The sequence below is a fragment of the Psittacula echo genome (assembly GCF_963264785.1).
Source record: "Psittacula echo genome assembly, chromosome: 4".
NCBI lineage: Eukaryota > Metazoa > Chordata > Aves > Psittaciformes > Psittacidae > Psittacula > Psittacula echo.
In genome coordinates this window covers 121,243,933-121,266,561 of record NC_137738.1, presented here as the reverse complement: position 1 = coordinate 121,266,561, position 22,629 = coordinate 121,243,933, and the positions used below count along the sequence as shown (strand labels likewise).

General features: G+C 47.9%; 2 protein-coding genes across 5 annotated transcripts; both read left to right on the top strand.

Moving 5' to 3' along the window:
* Window positions 1-161: 161 nt before the first annotated feature.
* Window positions 162-21,377, top strand: NPHP1 (nephrocystin 1; the record flags this gene model as incomplete). Of its 4 annotated transcripts, XM_080616349.1 has the most annotated exons (21): window positions 162-230; window positions 370-434; window positions 1,259-1,319; window positions 2,095-2,231; window positions 3,094-3,301; window positions 3,586-3,687; window positions 4,400-4,491; window positions 4,922-4,964; window positions 5,743-5,827; window positions 6,471-6,565; window positions 6,998-7,126; window positions 8,315-8,389; window positions 9,121-9,231; window positions 9,860-9,942; window positions 11,166-11,242; window positions 12,201-12,300; window positions 12,698-12,810; window positions 15,573-15,646; window positions 15,918-15,962; window positions 17,648-17,930; window positions 21,254-21,377. In XM_080616349.1, 20 exons carry the CDS (start codon window positions 162-164, stop codon window positions 17,924-17,926), a joined length of 2,043 nt encoding a protein of 680 aa, XP_080472475.1. In that variant the 3' UTR covers window positions 17,927-17,930; window positions 21,254-21,377. The 4 variants fall into 4 exon arrangements, with proteins under 4 accessions (XP_080472475.1, XP_080472474.1, XP_080472477.1 ...); XM_080616348.1 differs by lacking the exon at window positions 21,254-21,377 and having other exon boundaries at window positions 17,648-18,004; XM_080616351.1 differs by lacking the exons at window positions 17,648-17,930; window positions 21,254-21,377 and adding an exon at window positions 17,138-17,248.
* MALL (mal, T cell differentiation protein like) lies at window positions 19,970-22,064 on the top strand. The gene is made up of 4 exons (XM_080616359.1): window positions 19,970-20,122; window positions 21,254-21,421; window positions 21,513-21,641; window positions 21,957-22,064. The coding sequence occupies exons 1-4, from the start codon at window positions 20,021-20,023 to the stop codon at window positions 22,017-22,019; spliced, it is 462 nt and encodes a 153-aa protein (XP_080472485.1). The 5' UTR covers window positions 19,970-20,020; the 3' UTR covers window positions 22,020-22,064.
* Window positions 22,065-22,629: the final 565 nt, after the last annotated feature.

Sequence of the window (22,629 nt, the reverse complement as noted above, 5' to 3'; positions counted from 1 at the left end):
ATGAGCAGGCCCGGGCCGTGGCTGGTGGCTCCGCTGCCGGGTGAGGCCGCTCCGGCTCCCGCGTCCCGCGGTCACCCCTCAGCGCCTACGACTCCCGACATGCCGCTCGCCCAGGAAGTGACGGCCTCGCCCCGGGCCGCCGCGCCCGTTGCCTAGCAACCATGTCGGCGCGGCGGGCGCGGGGCCCGTTGCAGCGGGTGCAGCGGCGGAGCCGGGAGCTGCGGGAGCAGGTACCGGGGTGGGACCGAACAGCACGGCCTGGCCGCGGCTCACGGCCCCGCGGCTCACGGCCCCGCGGCTCACGGCCCCGCGGCTCACGGCCCCGCGGCTCACGGCCCCGCGGCTCACGGCCCCGCTTATGTGTTGCAGGTGGAGGCGCTGCAGGAGGAGTGGGCGGCCCCGGTCCCCGGGCAGCGGGAGGCCCTTTCGCTGAGGTGAGGCGGTGCCCGGCGGGCGCTGCGGGACCCGGCCTCAGCCTTCCCCCGGTCTATAGCAGCGTCCCGCGGGCAGGGAGCGTGGCTTGAGACCGTGTGGTGGAGGGAAACGTCTCCTGGCAGCGCTGGGCAAAGACCTGGCAGATTCAGAGCAGCTCCAGTGTCTGAAGGGAGCTATAAGGATGCTGGAGAGGGACCTTCATCAGGGCCTGTAGGGACAGGCCAAGGGGAATGGCTTGAACCTGCCAGAACAGGGGAGACTGAGCTGAGCTCTTAGGCAGAAGCTCTTCCCTGTGAGGGTGCTGAGGCGCTGGCACAGGGTGCCCAGAGAAGCTGTGGCTGCCCCATCCCTGGCAGTGTTCAAGGCCAGGTTGGACACAGGGGTTTGGAGCAAGCTGCTCCAGTGGAAGGGGTCCCTGCCCGTGGCAGGGGTTGGAGTTGGAGGAGCTTTAAGGTTCTTTCCAACCCAAACCATTCAATGATTCCATGATTCCCATCACCTTTGCATCAGGAGAAGGAGCAGCCGGTTCCCTGCGCACACCTTTCCATTTTCCTCCTAATTACACATCTTTCTTCCCAGCCCCATCTCACTCGTCTGTTTTCCAGGCAGAAGGAACAGGCTGGCTGCTTCCTCAAGGGCTGAGGTAGTTTTAAGTGGGAACTTGCACATCACAGGTAATAGTCATCAGCTAAGCTGATGCTTGCGCTTGTATTGGCATTCGCAAGCTGTGTGTGCATGGAACTGGGTGAAGTTGTGAGTAAACTGGCATGTTTCAGTGAGAATTTGAAGAAAACACTATCTCTCTGCCTTGCTTTCAATGCAGATGCATGCAGCTGAAGAAACTGGTGGATGAGAACACAAATGCTCTTCGTGACCTGAAAAAAGTAAGTACGGAAGTGAATTTGTTAATGGTTTTCTCCAAAATTCATCATGGAGAGTGGTTAGAGAGCATCAGCCTCCATTGAGATGAGTCAGGGCAAGACCAATGCCAAGCACCAAACAATCCCAGTCAGGGATCTCTGAGACCCATTTATATCCTTAGTAAACGGGGAAGCAGGATGTCACTAGGTGGGGAGGGAGAGCAGCACAGGAGGGTGAAAGCTTGTACAAGAAGTCTGGAACATTCACTTTATAGGGGACTTTGATTCTTGAAGCAATTGGTTGTGTTGTTCACACAACCATGGACATGAAATTGTTGGAACAAGTCCAGAGGAGGCCACGAGGATGATCAGGGGCTGGAGCACCTCCCGTATGGAGACAGGCTGAGAAAGTTGGGGCTGTTCAGCCTGGAGAAGAGAAGCTGCGTGGAGACCTCAGAGCAGCTTCCAGTATCTGAAGGGGGCCTACAAGGATGCTGGGGAGGGACTCTTCATCAGGGACGGTAGTGACAGGACAAGGGGTAACAGGTTCAGACTGAAACAGGGGAAGTTTAGATTGGATCTAAGGAAGAAATTCTTTACTGTAAGGGTGGTGAGGCACTGGAATGGGTTGCCCAGGGAGGTTGTGAATGCTCCATTCCTGGCAGTGTTCAAGGCCAGGTTGGATGAGGCCTTGGGTGCCATGGTTTAGTGTGGGGTGTCCCTGCCCATGGCAGGGGGGTTGGAACTGGATGATCTTAAGGTCCTTTCCAACCCTAACTATTCTATGATTCTTTCTCAGGCTGACGAGCCTGCGCCTGTGGGGAACTACAATCAGAGGAAAGAAGAAGAAGAAAAGCTGTTGCTAAAACTCTCTCTGCAGCTGCAGAAACTTGTTCTTGGCTTGGATCAGGGTAACATGACCAAGAAGTCCTCAGTGTAAGTAGCTTAAACAAATACAGTTTGTGCTTCTACGGAATTAGAAGTGTGCAATGTGTAGAGTTGGAAAGATCCATGAGAAACAGTTAGCTTATCCCCTTTATTACCTTAACATGCAGTTAAGGAAGAAGTGCTCATGAGATGGCTCTTGTGGGGCTTGTTCTCTTGATGCAGCCATGAACAAAAGGCTGGAATTCTCTGAGGGTGTTGGTTCATGGCTGAAATACAGTGTGGCTGTTGAGGGGAGAGGATGCAGTGTGGTCATAGAATCATGGAATCAACCAGGTTGGAAAAGCCCTTTAAGCTCATCCAGTCCGACCGCTCCCCAGCCCTGCCAAGGCCACCCCTAACCCATGGCACTGAGGCCTCGTCTCCACGGGCTGTGAACCCTTGCAGGGACGGTGCCTGCAGCCCTGCCCTGGGCAGCCTGTTCCAATGCCTGAGCACCCTTTGGGGCAGGAATTGTTCCTCAGCTCCATCTAAACCTGCCCTGGTGCAGCTTGAGGCCGGTTCCTCTTGTCCCATCCCTTGTTCCTTGGGAGCAGAGCCCAGCCCCTCCTGGCTCCATCCTCCTCTCAGGCACTTGTAGAGAGCGATCAGGTCCCCCCTGAGCCTTCTCTTCTCCACACTGAACCCCCCAGGTCCCTCAGCCCTTCCCCATCACACTTGTTGTCTGTACACTTAGGGAGGAAAAGGAAACACCACTGGGATTTGGGAGTTTTTTCAGATCAGGACAGAGAGTAAAATACAGGAATGACAATTCTGGATGTGGATAATGCAGAGAAGCCTGTATGTCAAGGACCTACAGTAATTCCAACAAGTTTTGTTAAAATAATAATTAAATTTGATTTATTTTGGGTAGGGACAAGCACCATCAGAAAGGTCCTCAATCAGAAGATGAAAATGAAGAAGAGGATGAGAGTGAAGATGAAGAAAGTAGTGAGGAGAAAGAGAGTGAAGAAGCAGAGGATGATGATGATGAAGATAAATTGTTGGACAATCCAAATGTTAAGGAATGTATTGCAGTTGGGAACTTTGATGCGCAGCAAGAAGGGGATCTCACATTCACGGTAAATGTGGCTCTGTAAACGTTGTTGGAATGCAGATAGTTCTGTGTTAAGCAACAGCTATGATTAAATCTCATGCTTCTGGGATTCAGCCAGTTCCTTGTGGCATCTGGGGAGCAGTGGCTTGGGGAATCCAGTGTCCTTTTGCCACGTCCTGTAGCCGTGGATCTGCTGTGTGATCTTTGTTGTGGGAAGAAATAAGCTTTTGAGTTGTTACTTTTAATTGTGCCTGGAGCTGTTTTGAAATATTTGGTTCTCTTCTGTCTCTGTCTCCTTTTGATGGCAAGAAAGGGGAAATTCTCTTCATACATGACAAGAAGGCAGATGGCTGGTGGGTAGCTGAGAACTCGAGAGGGGAGAGAGGCCTCGTCCCTAGAACCTATCTTGCGGTGAGTGTGCTGCAGCCTCCTTCTGTCCCAGGCTCACCTCTGTTCTGTTATATATATAGTAATGATAATACAGCTGCATAAAAGTGATCACAGTGCTTACCTGGGGACACACAGCAGTGTTTCACCAGTTATTTGGAACTAACACCATGTTTGTATCCATGTGTGTGGAGGCAACTGGCAAAAGCAGTATGTTTGTGCTTTGTGAAGTTGGGGCATACAAGTCCAGAGAAGTGTCTTGAATATGAAGGTCATAGTCTTTGTCACTAAAGATCAGCTCTGAAGACTCCAAGGGTCTTATTTGGCTTTTCCTAATTTACATGGAATGTGACTCCATGTAAATGTTGGAGTATTTTCTAATTTAAAGCTTTGTAACTTGCTAGTTTATGTACTTATGCACATATATGCATAATATATGTGTACATCTATTATGTATATGTACATATATTATGAATTATATATGTGTACACTTGTGATGAACATTTAGACATGCGTACACAGTTTGGAGTGATCAGGTGGAACAGAGCTCTTCACAATGAAACTAAAGAGCATGTCGACTTCATGATGCTGATGTATTTCTCTTTAAAGAATCCACATCACAGACAGAAAATCTCCTCTTCTGAACTATTAACACATGCTGTGGTTGCGGAAAGCATTTTTAAGAGCAGAGCTGTGAAGAAATCAAGCACTTTGCCATTCTGAATGTGAATTACAGGTTCATAAGGAAGATGACGAAAGCCCAGAGCAAAGTGAAGAACAGGTAGAAGTAGTGGGTGAAACAGCAGATGGAACTGAAATAAAAAAAAGGTAAATGGAGTGATGTGACAGCAAATAAGTGTCAAATCCTTCTTCCCCTTCCTTAAATCTGGTGGTACATTTCTTACAGTGAGAATATCTCACAGGGTATTTGGTTCTTTGCACTTTTCCTTCCAGCACAGCAGTCACTTGCCCTGTTATCAGTGGGCAGACATGCTTTTACTTGACTGGGTTTGTTGGGGAGTTTTGCTTTAGTTTGCCCTTTGATTATGTTTTTTCCCCTCATAAAATCAAAGTGTAACTGGCTCGTGTATTCAGCTCATGAGATAGTCCAGCAGTTGGTCTTAGTGGCTGGAAATGTCCATTATTAGTATCTCAGATACGATTATTAAGCTGCTGCTCTTTGAAAAGCAATGTTTAATGTTTATTTTCTTGTCCACACAAGGATGATGTATCATAAAAATATGTGCTTTTCTTCCAGAACTGATTCTCACTGGAGTGCTCTAAGAAGAGCTATCACAGAGGTAGGTGTACCTCTTGCATGGCAACTTCATCTACCATAATGTTAATTATTTTTAGACAAGGTTTGCCTTTACCAAACACTGTTTCTCATATTCCACACTGTTGTTTTTAATTAACATCCTCTATTTTGTGGTTTTGTAGCAAGAAATGCTACAGAAATGTCTCTGACACTTTAGAAATAGGCTGCAGCCCAAGCCATGTGGCTGAAAGAAGATGCGAAGAAGATGTCTTTTGTTGTTTTGCCACAGCAGTACTAAACCACTTCTTTCTCAAGGGGGTGGTTTCATTCTGTAGCTGGCTGCTCTGCTGCTTTGAAACAGAACTGAAATTTAACAAAACAGGAGTCTGGCTGGGTTCACACATGAAACAGAGCTCCTGAGGATGGGTCATAGAACCCGGACTAGTTTGGTTGGAAGGGAGGTTAAAGCTGATTCAATTCCAACCCCTGCCACGGGCAGGGACCCCTTCCACTGGAGCAGCTTGCTCCAAGCCCCTGTGTCCAACCTGGCCTTGAACACTGCCAGGGATGGGGCAGCCACAGCTTCTCTGGGCACCCTGGGCCAGCGCCTCAGCACCCTCACAGGGAAGAGCTTCTGCCTAAGAGCTCATCTCAGTCTCCCCTGTTCTGGCAGGTTCAAGCCATTCCCCCTTGTTCACATAAGAAGAGGTGGCTACTGTCCCATGTCTGTCATACTGGCTGTGTGGGAGTTCTGGATTAGGACAGAATTCACTGTTACACAGCAGGAATACCAATACCCTTTTTCTTTCACTTTTTAACAGAATGACACAGTAGAGGTACTGACAACCATAGGAGCTGTTCCTGCAGGATTCCGTCTGTCCACACTTTTCCAGCTCTTGGAGGAAGGTGAGTATTTAAGGTTTTCTCATCATAATTCCACTGCAGGATTCTCAAGTGCCTGTGGAGAGTTTCTTATCCTGGCTACAGCCTATTGGGATCCAATCAGGATTGCTTAATTGTAGTTGGGTAATTGTACAGGTTATATCTGACCCATAAATAATGTATCAAAGGCTTTTTGTTCTTTAATTAAGTTTCAATTTATACTTATTATTACATTTATTTATATGTGAAATCCCAACCACATGGAGGCAATGACAAATTTCCTGAGGGATTGCAAAGATTTTCCTCTTTGGAAGATACTTCCTGTTGGTGTTGCAGAAAATGATGATTTTTAATCTTCCCTTTTTCTCAGAAATCTTTTGGAGTCTCTTTCCCATTTAAATACATTGCACACCTCATCTTTTGTTAGCCTTTTTGTTTGAAGCTGTTTCAAACCAATAGCTTTATAGGAACGAAACACTGCAGAATACTTATAAACAGTGAAAGTTGCCCTTTTAAAGGGTGCTTGTGGAAGATACCTCCATCGTTTTGTCTGGACCAGTCAAATATCCAAATGGACCTAGCCACATGTGAATTTTGGGGTGTTGTTCATCTTTTGGCAATAAAGATCATGAAAAATAATAAGTTTTTAAAATCACTGTTCTCGTAGGCAGTCAGTTTCGAGCAAGTCACTTTCTGCAGCCTGAACTCACTGCATCCCAATTGGCTTTCAAAGACCTGGTGTGGGATGCTGAAAAAGATACTGTGAGTATTGCTGGTAAGAAAGCTTTGGTGCTTCTGGTTTGAGAGAGGTGGCAGGGTCTCGAGAGGAATTGCTAGCAGTATTTGATATTGATGGGTAAATATTGCTGTGAGGCAGATGACAGATTTCAGTGTCAATCCAAACTCCTTAGGCAGTAGATGTTGACAATTCCTGCTCTCCGATAGGCAGAAAATGGGTACAAATTGTCATGCTGGGTTTCATCTGAAGTTTGTGGGTTTGTAGGAGTCTCCTTAGAAGAGAGCTAAAGGCTTACAAAGGAATTTTGCTGCTGCTGCTAATACTACCAAAGTTATTTGGTTAGAAGAATCCAGTGTAGTGAACACTACACTTGATCATCTCAGTAGATAAGCACAGAATGATGCCACGTGCAGGAGGACCCCATGGATTTAACCCTCTTTCTGTTTGTATTTCAGATCTCTCCCAGACCAACTCGAGTATCTCTGATTGTAACTTTATGTGGCTGTAAAATGATTCCTCTTCCAGGAGTCAGCATTCAGGTTCTCAGCAGACATGTTCGGCTCTGCCTCTTTGATGGCAACCGGGTGAGTTGTTTGGCTGTCAGAAAAAGCCTCAATGAGATCTGGATCTTTCTTTGCTCTGGTTTCTTTGGTAGCCAACTCCTTTCAGAGAGAGACACACACACAGTCTGCCTCCCAGGCTGCTTAACTCACTCTCTGATCAGTCTGGCTTGCTTGTGATCACACACTTGCAGCCATCACAGACACATTGGTCCTAGTGGCCTGAGGTCTGGCAGGCCCCTGGCACCTAAATGTCCACAAACACACATTCAGAATAGAGAATCACATATATATATATAATCACACAATATATAATCACAATAGAGAATAGGATGGTTCGGGTTGGAAGAGACCTTACAGATCCTTTACTTCCAAGACAGACAAGTAGTTATAAATGGGGATGAATGAGAAAACAGGACAGACAGGCACTGGGCATGGCCAGACGTGTACTTATCCCACCCCTGTTGCTCCACAGAGGACCTTGATTCCCTCCCTTTTCCTGCTTTGGGTTTCTCCCCTGAACACACCATAGTAAGTGATGTTCTGCCCCAAAGTGCCCTTCCGCTTCACACCAGCCTCTCACCCCACAGCATCAGCCCCTGTCAGGCTGCAGGTGATGCAGCTCCCATTGACTCATCACCATGAGAGTCACACCCGGCCCTGGGGCTGTCCTGGGCAGCACTGGGAGGAGCTGGGGCTCCCATTCTTTCCGTTCCATCATTTTTGGAGGCATCATTTCAGTTTCCCTCCTGCTATTGAGGCTTCTTTGTCCTTTCTGTTTATGGAGATGAGTGTTTCTGGGCTGATCTCTCTCCTAGGACCAGCGGGCACACAGCTTGGTCAGGGTCATCTTCAGATTCCCCCCTACCCCGACCTTGATCCTGGGTGTTCCCCTGTGTGGAGCAGCTTTATAGAACAGGATCTAAGCAGTTTCCTTGCAGCTGCACTGAACCCTCTTGGGGGAAAAGGGATTATTACTGGTGTCTATGAAGCGGGAATGGTTGGAAAGCACTCTGAAAACACTCAGGCTCCAGAGGAAACTTCCTCTCTAGTCCTTTAAACTGAAACCATCTGATAAAGCTGACGAGAAAGTGTGATTTTATTTGTTGTGTGCAGTGTTGGATTAATCTGGGATAATCCTGCATTTTCTTACAGCCACAAAGCTTTCCAGATAAACCTGTCTTAGCTTTTGTCACTGCTGTTATTCTCTAGGTGCTGAGTAACATTCACACAGTGAGAGCTACGTGGCAACCTAAAAACCCTCAGACCTGGAGCTTTTCTCCCAAGGTAGGTGCCACCCTCAGGGAGTGACGCAGCCAGGAAGTGCCTATTTGCAGCTTCTGATTTAGTGACAGCTATTACTTCTGGTATTCACACTGACATAAAGCATACTGCAACCACAATGAACACGCAGAAAAGACTTGCTGAAGTGCATGAATTCGAACTAAACCAAGTGATTTAGCAAAAACACTTGGGAGAGAAGAGCTGGGGGGGGGCAGGATTAATTGGAGGGACTGGTACTGGTGGCACTGGTTCATGTTGGAGCAGGATCAGGCACATGGTGCATGGTGTTCATGGAGAAGGGATGAGACCAGGCAATCTGCATGTGAGCTTCTGCTTGATTTCATTATGAAAGAGCACAATCTTTGTGCCATGTTCCAGGTGCTGTGCAGGGCCACATCACAGCAGTACTGTGGTCATGTTTTACCCCAGTTGTTGCTGTGTTCTTGGAGGGAATTAAGTGCTTTTTAACATCAAAAGTTCCTTAATAGCTTGTTAATGTGTTTGTGTTTAATAGCACAAAATTACCTTGGTAGCAGAGCTGTGTTTCATGGTAAGATGAAACAAAAAAGGAGCAAGGTTTCAACTGAAACTGCTTCTCTGCACATCATGTTTTTATATGCAATGGATTGTTTCTGAGATCTTATATAAGTGATGTGTTCAGTGGCCTTTAAAAATTAGAGTTGTTTCTTTTTAATAGATACATTGACTTTTCTTATTGCTTCCCCTCTCTATAGGTAACAGGCATTTTACCCAGCTTGCTGGATGGAGACTGTTTTGTCAGGTCCAACTCCCTGGCTGCAGACATTGGTCTATTGTTTGAGCTTGGCATCACTTACATTCGCAACGTGAGTGTGTGAAGGGGCAGCAGAAATCATTCCAAGCACAGTTTATCAAGGGAACCACCTGCCCCATGGGAGACATAAGCTGCAGTATCCCAGCAGTGAACTGTGGGATCTATATGGGAATTTAGGGGAACTTTGCCTAGCTTCCTGTAAGATTGTATGCCTTTGGCTTCCAGGAGAGAGGAGAGATGTTGGGTTTGGAACCTTTAGTTCTAGTCAATGTTTAGAGAATCAAAGACTTTCTGCCTGGTGGACATGAATGTACCTTTACTTACTGAAATAACTTGTTAGTCTGGCAAAGATCTCGTGCAATGGGACTGCAAAGGACCAATTCTTGATGTATTTTGGACTTCCCTTAAGTGTGTGGTTTTTGGCTTTATAAATCCTTGCCTCTTAAATATCTTCATGGATGATAACTGTGTCTGGTTGGTAAATGCCTTCAAACACCTGGGAACGTGACACAGTCAGTGGCTGCCTAGCCCAAATCTGGGGGGTTTTAACCATTTTTATGCTTTTTCTATGATTATTCTGCTTGTGATCAGATATCCTGATCAGATAACCACTGCTTGTGGTCAGTTATTCATTGTGGTTTAGGTGCTCAAATAACTTAGTTTCTCCTATATTTTCCTAGTCAACAGGTGAAAGAGGAGAGCTGAGCTGTGGCTGGGCATTCCTGAAGCTTTTTACTTCTAATGGAATGCCTGTTCCTGCCAAGTAAGTATTGTTTTCCTTCTCTCTCTCTGTATTTACATGCTTACGTATATACATCTATTTTAGGCTAGGAGTAAGGTTCCTATTTTATACTTACACACTGATAGGGGCAGGTGTAATCCAGGCTATTGGGTCTTTCAGTGTGAATCCTGGACCTGTTTCCACACCCAGTGTATGTTCTACCATGTTTGTGTGGGAAAAGCATCCCTGGACCCCAGGATTCAGGTTTGGGATGTTGCAAGTTTGTGTGTTTAAAAATAACCTTCAGTGGAATATTAGAACTATGGAATTCTCTGAGTTAATAGGGAGTTATTTAGAGTCCTGTTTATATAAAGCAGAATCATCACCTGAATCAAAGGCGACAACGGCCTGTTTGATTCTCTCCGTGTGCTTTGCTGTAGATCCCTTTCCATGTGAGAATGAGGAGATTGGTTTCTAAGACTTGGAAGCAAGTGGGAGTTTCTGTGAACGAATCTCTCACTGCACTTGGACAGTGTGAATAAGCTTGTGTTGTGCAGCTGATTTACGGTTAGTCCATGGGTCCGACAAGCTTAAAGAGTAATAAATGTACAGATCTCTATTTTATTAAATGTAGGAAAGCTTTCTCTTGATTGACTGAAATGAGTAAGTGTAGATCAGGCTTGCAATACGTGTCTTTTATGAATTATACATATGTGTGTGTATTCTAAACGTATTTGGATTTACAGGGCAGGAAAAATACCCACAGGAGACCTCTACTGTTCTATAAGTCTAAATCTCATCTAAATTTGATCTCTAACATTGGCTTTCTATATCATTAAGTTAACTGTGGTATCTAGAGTGAAATTGCATGTTTGCTTCAGCAGTGACTGACTCATGACAGAACTGGGGTGATGTTATTCTTCAATGTTTTAAATCTCCCCTGTCTAAAATGTGCTACATACACAACTCCTCAAGAGCATTATGGTGAAGCAATTGCTAAATTTCACAGAAGAAAAATATTTGTGTCCTGTAGGAAAGAATTAATGTTGCTCATTTCTTACAATATAATCAACTAGCTCCAAACTTACCATTTGAGGTTTGGATACTTAAGTAGGTGCAGTCATTTCATGGCAAACCCTAGTCATACACCAAGCACCGGGTCAGGTTTTGTTTGACAGCTGGTTTTAATTTCTCAGACAGTGGTTGTGCTGTTCTCTCACATCCTCACACCTCTTTATTTCAACCATGCTGCTCTTCTTTCACAGGATGTACGAGCTGCCATTAAATGGTGGGACTCCCTGTGAGAGAGGTGTCGAGGTTGACCCATCAATATCAAGAAGAGGTATGGTTTCTTCTCAACACTATATAAAAGAAACCACCCAACAAAAGCTATACGTGTTTTACAGCATGTTCTTATTATCTCCCATTACCATACAGTTTCCACAGTCTGCTTTTGGTTTGGGTGTTCTCATTTTGTGCAAGAGTGTTGTTCAAGGCCAGGTTGTAAGGGGCTTGGAGCAAGCTGCTCTAGTGGAAGGCATCCCTGCCTGTGGCAGGGGTTGGAACTGGATGGTCTTAAGGTCCCTTCCAACCAAAATCATTCTATGATCCTCTGATTGTTAGGGCTGATGGGCTTCAGAACTGTGCGAGTGTTGTTTCTGTCATTCCAGTGTCTGCAGGTTGAGCGTTAGCTCTGAAAAGTGTTTTGGATTGTTTCTTTAACTGCAGTTATCAGTTTTTCTGCAGTTATCAGTTATCAGTTATCAGCCATGGGGTGACGGATGGCACAAGGCTCAGCAGCCACACTGCTCTGGAGTTCCCAGCCATCAATCCCCTGTCACTTCTGCACAATTTCCACATGTGCATGCATGTGCTGCAGAACATCTGTACTGGTTCTTCCCTGGGGGGCTGAATAAAGCTCCACTAAGAGTTGGTTCAGATGAGAGACCACTTGTGTTCAGATGAGGGCAGTCATGGCTTTCCTGTGGAAGCTATAACAATGTCCACTTGCAGCTGTGACACGCTCTAAGCTCCAGAAGGCCCTTATACTGGATTTGGACACCTACCTCCACATTGCTCCACACAGATTATGACTCCACCATGCTAGAGACTGATAATAGTTTGTGTTAGACCACATGGTGATGTATTTTCAGATCTTCAATTCCTCCTGGTTTTAGACCACCCTTAAACCATTCCAGTTTCATTAAATCACCTCTTGCCACATGCAAATGTCCATTCTTGTAATGTAATTCATATTCTCTCAAATTGGCTGATTTTCTATTTGGTATTTATTTCTTAAGCAGGCAGTGGTGTTTTCCATCAGTTCATGGCACTCAAGAAACAGCCTGTGCTTCTACTGAGACTGAGGTCATTGAGCGTGCAGTCAAAAGACATCCTATAGTAAGTATTCGTGTGTGCTGCCATGAAATGGGGAAGTAGTCCAGATTGCCTAGAATGGTCCCAGAGATCTAAAGTATTCCCCTTCCCTGGAACACTAACTATGGGAAAATCTGAGGGTCATGTCACCCGCATGGTGTGCTTGATCTCTGTTTGATGCTTACAGCTGTTTTGTTGAGCACATACAAAAAGGTTTTAAGTTTAGATAAGACTGAAAACAGCAACAGCAGGAGCCTGCCTCTTGTAGCTGTATCAATGTGCACCTTCAAAAGCAGTGGAGGTGCCAATATGAGCTAATAATAACGCCCATGAAGCCATCCTTACCCTCAGGTTTTGGTGAACAATGCTTCCTAGGAGCAGTTTTCACTGACAATCTCAACCGCACGTTGTTTCCCCCCAGTTTGCTCCCAGAGACACTCATCGGCAGCATGTGCTACAGCCATCTCCTGCTATTCTATCGACAAATCCTTGGTGATGCACTCCTGAAAGACAGAGTAAGCCTCCAAAGCACAGGTAAGAGCTGCTCCTGTGGAGCTCAGTGTTTTGCCTTTCAGTCTGGAGGTGTTGTGGGGACAAACACAAACTTGTTGTCCAGCTGATAAAAGAGAACAGCCTCTTGCTGGGAAGCCTGTTTGCATTTCAAACCAGTAATATTTCAACTCATATCTACTGTGTTGCCCTGTTTGACATCAGTTCATGTAGCAAATGAAGTGCTTTGAGTGAAATTCTCATTAAAAAAGCCTATTTGGATTGGTAAAGGGTTATTTCTAAGTAAAAAAAAAAGCAAATAGAGGTAAAGGATTATTTGGAAGATGAATGTTTCCTTTTCACCACCCATGCAATGAGAGATCAGACCTGCACACAGGTTTACTCATTCATTTCCAATGTATGCCTGTTCTTTCTGGGTTGTAGAGGAGCTCAGGCAGATGTTTTCATCCTTGAGGCCAAGTCATCCTCTTTAGGGTGTTCTAATTATTATTTACTTCTTGGCTGATGCAGCAGGGAGAGACAGAAGAGGAAGAGTTCTGGGTTTAGAACTCAGTGTCTTGCTCTGATTTTGCAACTCTCTACCTTAGTCCTTCCCATCTTCCCTTCAACAGGACTGTAGCAGTTTATGGTCTTCTCCATTTTAAAATCAATTTGAAATAGGGAACAAATACATTTCTGTACTACAAACTGTACTACAGGTGAATTTATAGTGGTGCTGGGAAGTGATCTTCTTGTGTCTTCTCCAGACTGAATCATCACCCATTCCTAAGGCAGATACGTGCTCATGCACTTAGTAACATTTAAACTTCCAATCTTTGGCCATATGTAGGCATCTGAATTACACAATCATCTCTCAAAGGTGTGCATAACTTAACTCCCTTCCTCATTTTCTTGACCTTTAATATACATCCTGTGTATGCTTGATTTCAGTACCTGAGAGTCAGCCCCTTTCTTAAATTAATGCCTTATTTAATAAACTCATCACAGAGACATTAAAATGCTTCATTTTGGAAGGCCAGTTTTGAACTGCTGTACTTACTTGGTTTGGTCTTTATAATGTAGGACACCAGATCAGGCTGGTGGCCTCTCCTGGAGTTAAACTACATCCATTAGGATTCAGTCTTTGTTTGAAATGAGTTAAAAGCTTTACCCCAGCATTTCAGCCATTGTTCTGGTAGCCATTTCCTGGTATAAGAAAAGAAGATTTCTCTTATTTCAAAACCACCCATCACTTCAGAAATAGGCATCTTGAAACGCTCATTATACTTCACAGGAGTGATCAGATCTGGCTTGCTTCCCTGCAATGTGTCATGGTTTAAGCCCAGGCCGTAAATCAGAACCACGCAGTCCACTTCCCCCCCACCTTTCTTCCCTCTGCTTCTGGAAGGACGGGGAGGAGAATCAAAAGAATGCAGCTCCCACGGGTTGAGATAAGAACAGTTTAATAACTAAGGTATAACACAAATCACTACTGCTACCACCAATAATAATGATAAAGGAAATAACAAGGAAGAGAATACAACCGCTCACCAACCGGTATCTTGCCCCCACCCCACAGTGATCCAGCCCTTCTGGGGACTCTCCGTTCTACATCCTGGGCATGACATGCTGTGGTATGGAATACCTCTTTGGCTAGTTTGGGTCAGGTGTCCTGTCCCTGCTTCCTCCCAGCTTCTCCTCCTCCCTGGCAGAGCATGAGACTCACAAAGTCCTTGGTCAGTCTAAACATCTGTGTTATCAGCTCTGTTCCCAGGCTGAAAGTCAAAAACACAGTGCTGCAACAGCTACTAAGAAGGAGGAAAAATGACTGCTACTGATGAACCCAGGACAGATGTTATCAGTAAATGGTGTTTACTAAACTTCCCACCAACTTCAACATGAAGAAGCGACTTAAATACTTCAACTGACAAGAGAAAGTAAACACCTCAACCAACATTCCACTGTATGGCACTTGTAGCACTCTAGTAACCTTATTCCCAATGTCATTAACTAAATGCTGACAGCACAGGACCTCTGTGGCTCAAGACTTGCTGTGCTTTGTAACGGAGAAAGGGGGGGCAGCTCAGCTCCAACAGGAGCCCCAGCAGGAGCCCACTGCCATTTGGGATGTGCCCCATTCAGTCAATGCACTGTGCTGCTCCTTACCCAGTTATCTGAAACCCTTGAGTGCAGGGCCTGGAGCACAGTGTGATGGGGAATGGCTGAGGGACCTGGGGGGTTCAGTGTGGAGAAGAGAAGGCTCAGGGGGGACCTGATCGCTCCCTACAAGTGCCTGAGAGGAGGATGGAGCCAGGAGGGAGTTGGGCTTTTGATGGAGAGATGGACTTGATGATCTTAAAGGTCTTTTCCAGCCTGGCTGATGCTGGGACTGAACATGGCGCACCAGACAAGGCAGGTTAAGGCAGAATGCGTGTGTTTATGCACAACATCCAAGGCAAGCAGCACAATTCCAGGTGTTTATAAAAAGACAGGTGTGGAAAAGAGGAAAACCACCTCAGCCTGCCCCTAGGGGAAACCTGAAAGGTCTCTGGCTTCTACTAAACCAGTTGGGTTTGTGCCTCTCCTCTCCCAGTTAACTGTCTCTCAGCCACTGGGAGCTTGCTACAGAGGATGCAGTTGTTAGAGATTTCCTCCACCTTCCCCACTGCACTAAAGTACTATTACAGCCAGTCTTCCCTTTGGAATAGTCTGAGGGGAGGGAATGTGCTGAATAACTTGACATGTCAGTACTTTGAGAGTCATCCCATTTCCTCCTTAAACATGAACATGTTTGTTTTCTGTTTCAGATTTAATCTGTAATCCTATTCTAGCAACTTTCCCTCAACTCATGGATCAACCAGACGTGATGGATGCACTTCGAGTACGTTAGCCACACAGTGTTCAACTGCATCTGATGTGTCAGGATGTCCACATCTCCAAGTCCTTGTATCTGTACAATGTGGTGGAATGGCTGTTTGCTTAAATCAGTTAACATGGCACAAGGGGGGAATGGGAGTGTGAAGGAAGTGGGACTGCAACAGGAGCTTCACCCACTGGGGGACTGCAGTTAAGAGAGATTTTTGCAGCTAGAAATGGAATTGCTTTAGATCTCCACAACCTCAAGTCTGATTTAATGTTTCATTTCACTTTAGAGTGCTTGGGCAGATAGAGAAAGAACACTGAAGAGATCTGAGAAGGTAAGAAATTACAGGGGTTTTGCTGACATATTCAAATCTACATCAGACTCGGAGCTTTCTGTCAGTGTTATTGCTAGTTACCTTTTCCTCTCACCATACAGTTACTTAGAAAACAGATACCTAAATGCAGTTCTTAACATTTCTTACCTGTACCTATAGTAGTAAACTAGGAGAAGGAGGAATATGACATCAAGTTGTTGTCCCAGTGTTTGCATAGGGTTGTTAGCAGGGGAGCTATTACAGGTGCATACCCAAAGGGTGCCTCCAGTACTTGCCTGGTAAAAGCTTTCCAGTGGCTCAAAGGGGGCTTTGTATGCCCACAAAATAACCTTCCCTCCTCCACCTCTGAGCTCCCAGTCTGCCAGGAAAAAGGCCCCACATCCTGCCCATTCCTCGGCTCAGCCTCTTGTAATCTCCCATTTTGGGGTGCAGACAGTTGGAGAACTGGCCATGTCACCAGGCTTTCCTACCTCCTGCCCTCTGGACATGGAGAGGCTGTAGGTAACTGAACCAGAGAGGCTTTGGCTCTTCATCCAAGACACTTCCTTTCTTGGGAGCAGGAGGGTATTCCATTCACTGTGTGTGCTACTGAACAGCTACACAAGGAGTTCACCCTGTTTATGCAAACAAACCAACACGCTGTTGAGTCAGAATCACTTTTTCAAGGCCATTAATCCCAAATGAAAGCTGATCTGCTCAAAGAATTGGTAACTCCCTGGTATCCCAGAACCATCCAGTTTTACCTGATTTGTTGTGTGCCACTCCCAGGGCAGGATTGCTGCCTGGTGAACCCTTACTCCTCCTTGCATGGTTCTCGCTGCTGAATCTCCTGCTGAGATATGAACTGCACACCACCAGTGTGCATATGGAAAACAAGGCACCCAAACCTTGTCTAGTTATATCTTGTCCAGTTGGGATCTTTCAGCGTTGGATAATTGATTCTTAGTCTCTAGGTTTTGAAACTGGTCTTTACAAGGGGGAGCATCATTCTCACCCCACACAGAGTGAAACAAGAGCACTTGTGGTGCAGCCTCACCTGCTGCTGTGAGGAGTGTGGGATTGCTGCAATTCTCTGCCTAGGGCAGCGGAGAAAGGAGCAGAGGTTGGGCTGCTGAGGTGGGAGGATGTGGCACTGCCCCACGGCAACAGCAAACAGCCTCAGCCTGTGCCTGCAGAGCCTGCCTGGGGAAGAGTGGCTGGAAACTGCCCATGGAACAGGACCTGGGCGTGCTGATTGATGGAGTTGAACATGAGCAGCTTGGGCCCAGGCAGCCAAGAAGCCACCAGCATCCTGGCCTGGGTCAGCACCAGTGTGGCAGCGCGGCCTGCAAGTGCTCACACCCCGTGGAGACGAGGCCTCAGTGCCATGGGTTAGTGGTGGCCTTGGCAGTGCTGGGAATGGTTGGACTGGATGAGCTTAAAGGGCTTTTCCAACCTGGTTGGTTCTACAGTTCTATAACCTATTACAAAAGCAATATCATCAAAACCACTCCACTACTGTACTAGCATGGAGGGCTTCTGGCTCACCCGAGCTAACTGATGTTTGCTTAGGAAGGTCAGACCTTTTCCTCTTGTAATCCTGAGAACTGGGGATAAGTTGAACATTTTCTTGTGTGTTGTTCCTGTGGACAGCACTTCTGGAGCAGTATTTGCACTGATGCATCTCCAAACACTCCTCTCTGCAGAGAGATGGGGAGTTTCTCAAGTCCCTGTTTGTGCTGGTGTACCACGACTCTGTGTTCCCGCTGCTCCACTCCACTCTCCTGCCCCCCTACAAGTGGGCTGAGGAAGAGTCCGAGGCCTTGCGCTGGAAGGTGATCGCTGACTTCCTGAAGAAGAGCCGAGAGAACGATGGGGCCCTCCAGTACCTGCTGGCAGCAGAGAACACTCACACAGCCTTCGACATCTCCGAGCTGGCCTATGACTTCCTGGGGGAAGCGAGGGACGATGACCACAATGTGTGAATAGGTAACAGAAGAGCAGCTCAGGGTATGGAAGAACGGAGTAACAATATGAATAAATTCTCACCAAACTCTGTACTATCTGAATTGTAATGAATATTTCTACATATTTAACACTTTGAGAGATACTGAAGTTATTTTGTCAGTTTAACTGATGGAAATTACATTTCAAATCCCTACACTTGCAGTGTTAGGACTTTGGTTGGCTGGCACTCCATGTACCTGTTGTGGCCACATCGAGCATCATACTTTGCTGGGCAAACAAATGGTGATGCGCTGGCACAGGGTGCCCAGAGAAGCTGTGGCTGCCCCATCCCTGGCAGTGTTCAAGGCCAGGTTGGACACAGGGGCTTGGAGCAAGCTGCTCCAGTGGAAGGGGTCCCTGCCCATGGCAGGGGTTGGAGCTGGAGGAGCTTTAAGGTCCGTTCCAACCTAAACCAGGCTGGGATTGTGTGATTCTATGAACTGCTGAGGCAGCACTTTTCTCCTCTCAGGCAGCTTCCAATTTGTTTTCAGTGTTGTTTAACCAGGGTGAACAAAAGCTTCTCTGTCATGGTACCCCAGCAGACTGCAACCAGGCAAGGGAAACAGCAGGGATCTTGAAGAATGCTGCTGAGCAAGGTCAGCCAGGTTAGGGGGAAAAAACACCATCTCTTGCCCAATGAGCAGCCAGGAGGTTGCTCCGTATTTAGACTGTTTTAGTGTTTTCCCTTCCCATTCAGGAAAAGGCTGGGTTATTCATAGGAATGTGCTTGACCCACCTAACACAAATAAAAGCTGTTGAGAGCTCAGGGTATGATGTTTCCCCTGTGTGTGGCTGCCATATGCTGACTTTGGAGGGCAGGATAAGGACCCGTGGGGTATTCCTAAGGCAGATCAGGATGGTAAAGGCTCCTTTTCACACGGACTCAAGTCTGAGCCAGGCACTAGTTTTGTCTGGGCTGTGAAATGCTTTAAGGTGTTCCTAGACCACAGCACACTGAAGCCAGCTCCCACTGACAGCATTTGTGAACTGGAGCCTCCAGCAATGCCACAAAGCACTTCCCCAGCCCAGGAGGGGATTGCACCATCAGGAATGTCACAGAGTCAATCTTTGCTCTGTATTGCACAAGAGCCTGGTGCAGAAGCCGATTCCTAGGGCATGGCTTGGCTCTCCTAGCAGAGAGATATGGTATCTTACTGGGATATCGTCCTCCTGCTGTAGTGTTACTGGAGTCCTTCCGTCCTGTCCAAGCCCTGAGGCAGAGATGCCACCTTCAGCCTTTCATCCCACCAGATACTGGGGAGTTGGGGGCTGAGGCAGAGTCCTCTGCAAGAAACAGCACATGCTTGTTGAATCCAAAGGGCATCTGCCAGGAGGCAGGAATCAAAACTGTGCCGGTAGCTGTCCTCCAGAGCCCATGGCAAATGCTTCCATCTTTTACCAATGTGCTGACTTGGCTGTAGAAAGTATTCCATGGAACATGGAATGTTGGAAAAGACCTTAATGCTCACCCGATTCCAGCCCTGGTCTAGGGACCCCTTCCACTGGAGCAGCTTGCTCCAAGCCCCTGTGTCCAACCTGGCTTGAACACTGCCAGGGATGGGGCAGCCACAGCTTCTCTGGGCACCCTGTGCCAGCGCCTCAGCACCCTCACAGAGAAGAGTTTCTTCTTTATATCCAACCTAAATCCTCCCTGTTTTAGTTTGGCTTGAACCTGGCTGCAGGTTTCAAAGGCGGTGGCTGTGGGGAAGCCTGATGTGAACACGGAGCCGAAACCTGAACAGAAAGGGGAGGAGGCACCACCAGTGGAAGCGAAAACATTCCAGGCCTGAAAGCGTGCCAGGGCCAGAACCCGGCTGCAGGAAACGTCCCAGCCCAGCCTGGGGTAGGATGTGATGTTTCCTTCCCCGCTCACTGAAGACCTTGACCTGCCGGGGCTGGGTGCCGCTCTCCGCCCCGGCGCTGGCAGCGGGGTGTGGATGCAGCCGCAGGGACCGGGGCCGCGGCGCGGTGCCAGCACGGGCTCCTGAGCGCTGACGTGCCGCGGGTGTGCCGGTTAAAACCCGGCTCGGGAGCGGCGCGGACACATGTGAGCACAGCCCCGCCGAGGAGCCATGGCCTCAGCCGGTCCCCCTGCGGCCACCACGCAGCCGGCCCTGCCCTCCGGCACCGCCGTCCTCAGAACCATCCCCTACGCGTTCATCCTGCCCGAGATTGTGAGTATGCTGGGATCTGCTGCGGGACAGCACCATGAGAATGGCTTCAGTGAATGGCGGGGCTGAAAAGCTGGGAGTAGACCTTGAAAGAACCCTGAGGACAGCGTTAATCATAGAAGGGTTTGGGTTGGAAAGGAGGTTAAAGCTGATTCAATTCCAACCCCTGCCACAGGCAGGGACCCCTTCCACTGGAGCAGCTTGCTCCAAGCCCCTGTGTCCAACCTGGCCTTGAACACTGCCAGGGATGGGGCAGCCACAGCTTCTCTGGGCACCCTGGGCCAGCGCCTCAGCACCCTCACAGGGAAGAGCTTCTGCCTAAGAGCTCAGCTCAGTCTCCCCTGTTCTGGCAGGTTCAAGCCATTCCCCTTGGCCTGTCCCTGCAGGCCCTTGTATATAGAGATTTTCCTTGAAGGCAATTGGGTGTCCCGTAAACAAGCAGCATTCCCTAATTATTTCCATTGCTTACGGGTCCAGAGGGCAGGCGGTGGGACTGGCTGATAACTGCTGCTGTACTTTGACACATCACCATGCTCTGCAGGCACCATGGCTGGGACTGGGCTTTGCCAGGAGCTGCCGGTGGGCTCTGCTCCCGCTGCCCATCCCAGGGAGTCTCATGGGGGGGAGCTGGAACACCACAGAACAGCCTCAGCTCCTCCAGATAACCCCGTGCTCTGTGTGTACTGTAAATACCTGAGGTGGATCCAGCGCGACCAACTCCCTCTGGGCTGTGTGGAGGCCAGAGGTGACCTCCTCGTGCTGTGATTTTAACCCAGGAGATTTATGAGTGGGCAGGGCTGAGCCGACGCCGCTGCTGGCTTTCCTCAGATAGAAACCCATGTTTTGGCCTCTCTGCCAAAGCCCTCAGAGGGAGCTGTCTCCTTGAACTCAGCACCAAACCTTTCCCTTTTGTAAGGGATGTTCGGAAGTATTGCCCGAGAGCGTTCACGGAAACTCGTGCCTGTTTGTGGTGCTGCTGTCCTGCTGGGATGCTCCAGGCTGGTCCATGCTGCCTCAAGTGCTTCCAGCAGCTGCTGGGGCTGGCACAGGAGAGAGGCAAGGAGGGATTCAGGGAGGAGAAGGGGCCTTCCCCATCCTGTGCTCATCGGAGGTGCCTGTGCTTGTCCCTGGCAGTTCTGTGGGGCCTGGGTGTGGATCCTCGTCGCTGCGACCTCCGTCTCCTTCCCGCTGCTGCAGGGATGGGTGATGTACGTGTCGCTCACCTCCTCCCTCATCTCCCTGCTGCTGTTCTTCAGCTACCTCTTTGGCTTACACAGAAACAGCGAGAACTGGAAAGTGCTGGTAAGGAGGGGCTGGGATCGAGCCTGTCCTCAGGGCGGATGGGAGGAGGATGGTTCCAGGCTTTCATCCTCACTGCTCCCTTGCTTTATAGGACAGTCTGTACCACGGTGCCACAGCCATTCTGTACATGAGCGCTGCTGTCCTGCAAGCCAACGCGACCATCCGCTCTGAGTCCGACCTCAACTCACCCCTTTACTACCATCTCAACAGTGCTGCATCGGTGAGTGGGGCAGAGCACACCTTGGGGCAGGCAGGACTCCCTTGGGGGAGATGCAAGAGCAAGTATTGAAGCTACAACAGAGCCACCCCAAGCCCATCACGCTGGTCAGAGCTTCAGCTCCTCCTCTCTGCTGTGTCATGCAGCCAGTGTGGGCTTCTCGGGGTCCAGCAGCCCATAGAAACATAGGAAACATGGGGCTTTGCTGCTTCTTTGAGGCTGGAGAGAGCTCTAGGCTGGAGGCTTCCCTGGGTTGAGAGCACCAAGAGGAAATGGGGTTAGACTCTCCAAGCTGATGCTCTTCTTCCTCTCATGCAGTTATTCGCCTTCATCACGACCTTCCTGTACATCCTCCACGCCTTCTGCATCTACTACCAGTGAGCCTGGCAGCACCAGCTTCACCTCTGCAGGATGAGGGCTCCTTCCCAGCATGAGGGACGCAGCCGTTTTGTCCACCAAAGTGCCCCTGCCACCCCCCGTGGGACGGCCGTTACCTTCTCACTTCATGGAAGGAGGGATTTGTGTACAGTAGTGTCACTTTGGTGTGCTCGTGGGGACATTCCGTGCCTTGCCCATGGGCTGTGCCAGGCAGCAGGCTCTGAGCCAGCCTCCTGCTCTGACCTTCTGCCAAATAGAGACAACCAAGGAAAGGAAAATCACTGTTCCTTCAGCAAACAGTGTCTTTTCTTATATTGTTTTCCTGTCTCTGCTGCAGTCAGATCACCCCCCAAACCGTAAATCCATAACAATAATATTGTGTTCCTTGACCTCTGGTAATTTCATTTGACATATGCAGTACTTGGAATAAAGCGTCTACTACCAGTGTCTGACCAAACAGACTTTGACCAATCTAAGCTGTGTTCATTGAACAAGCCTATTTTACTCCATAAGAGTTAAAATCTTCCTTTCAAAACCCAGAAAGTGTTCAGTCTTAGAAAGCTCCAACAGACTTGGTAAACAAGTGAATCCTAGAACTTCTAACAAACTTCTA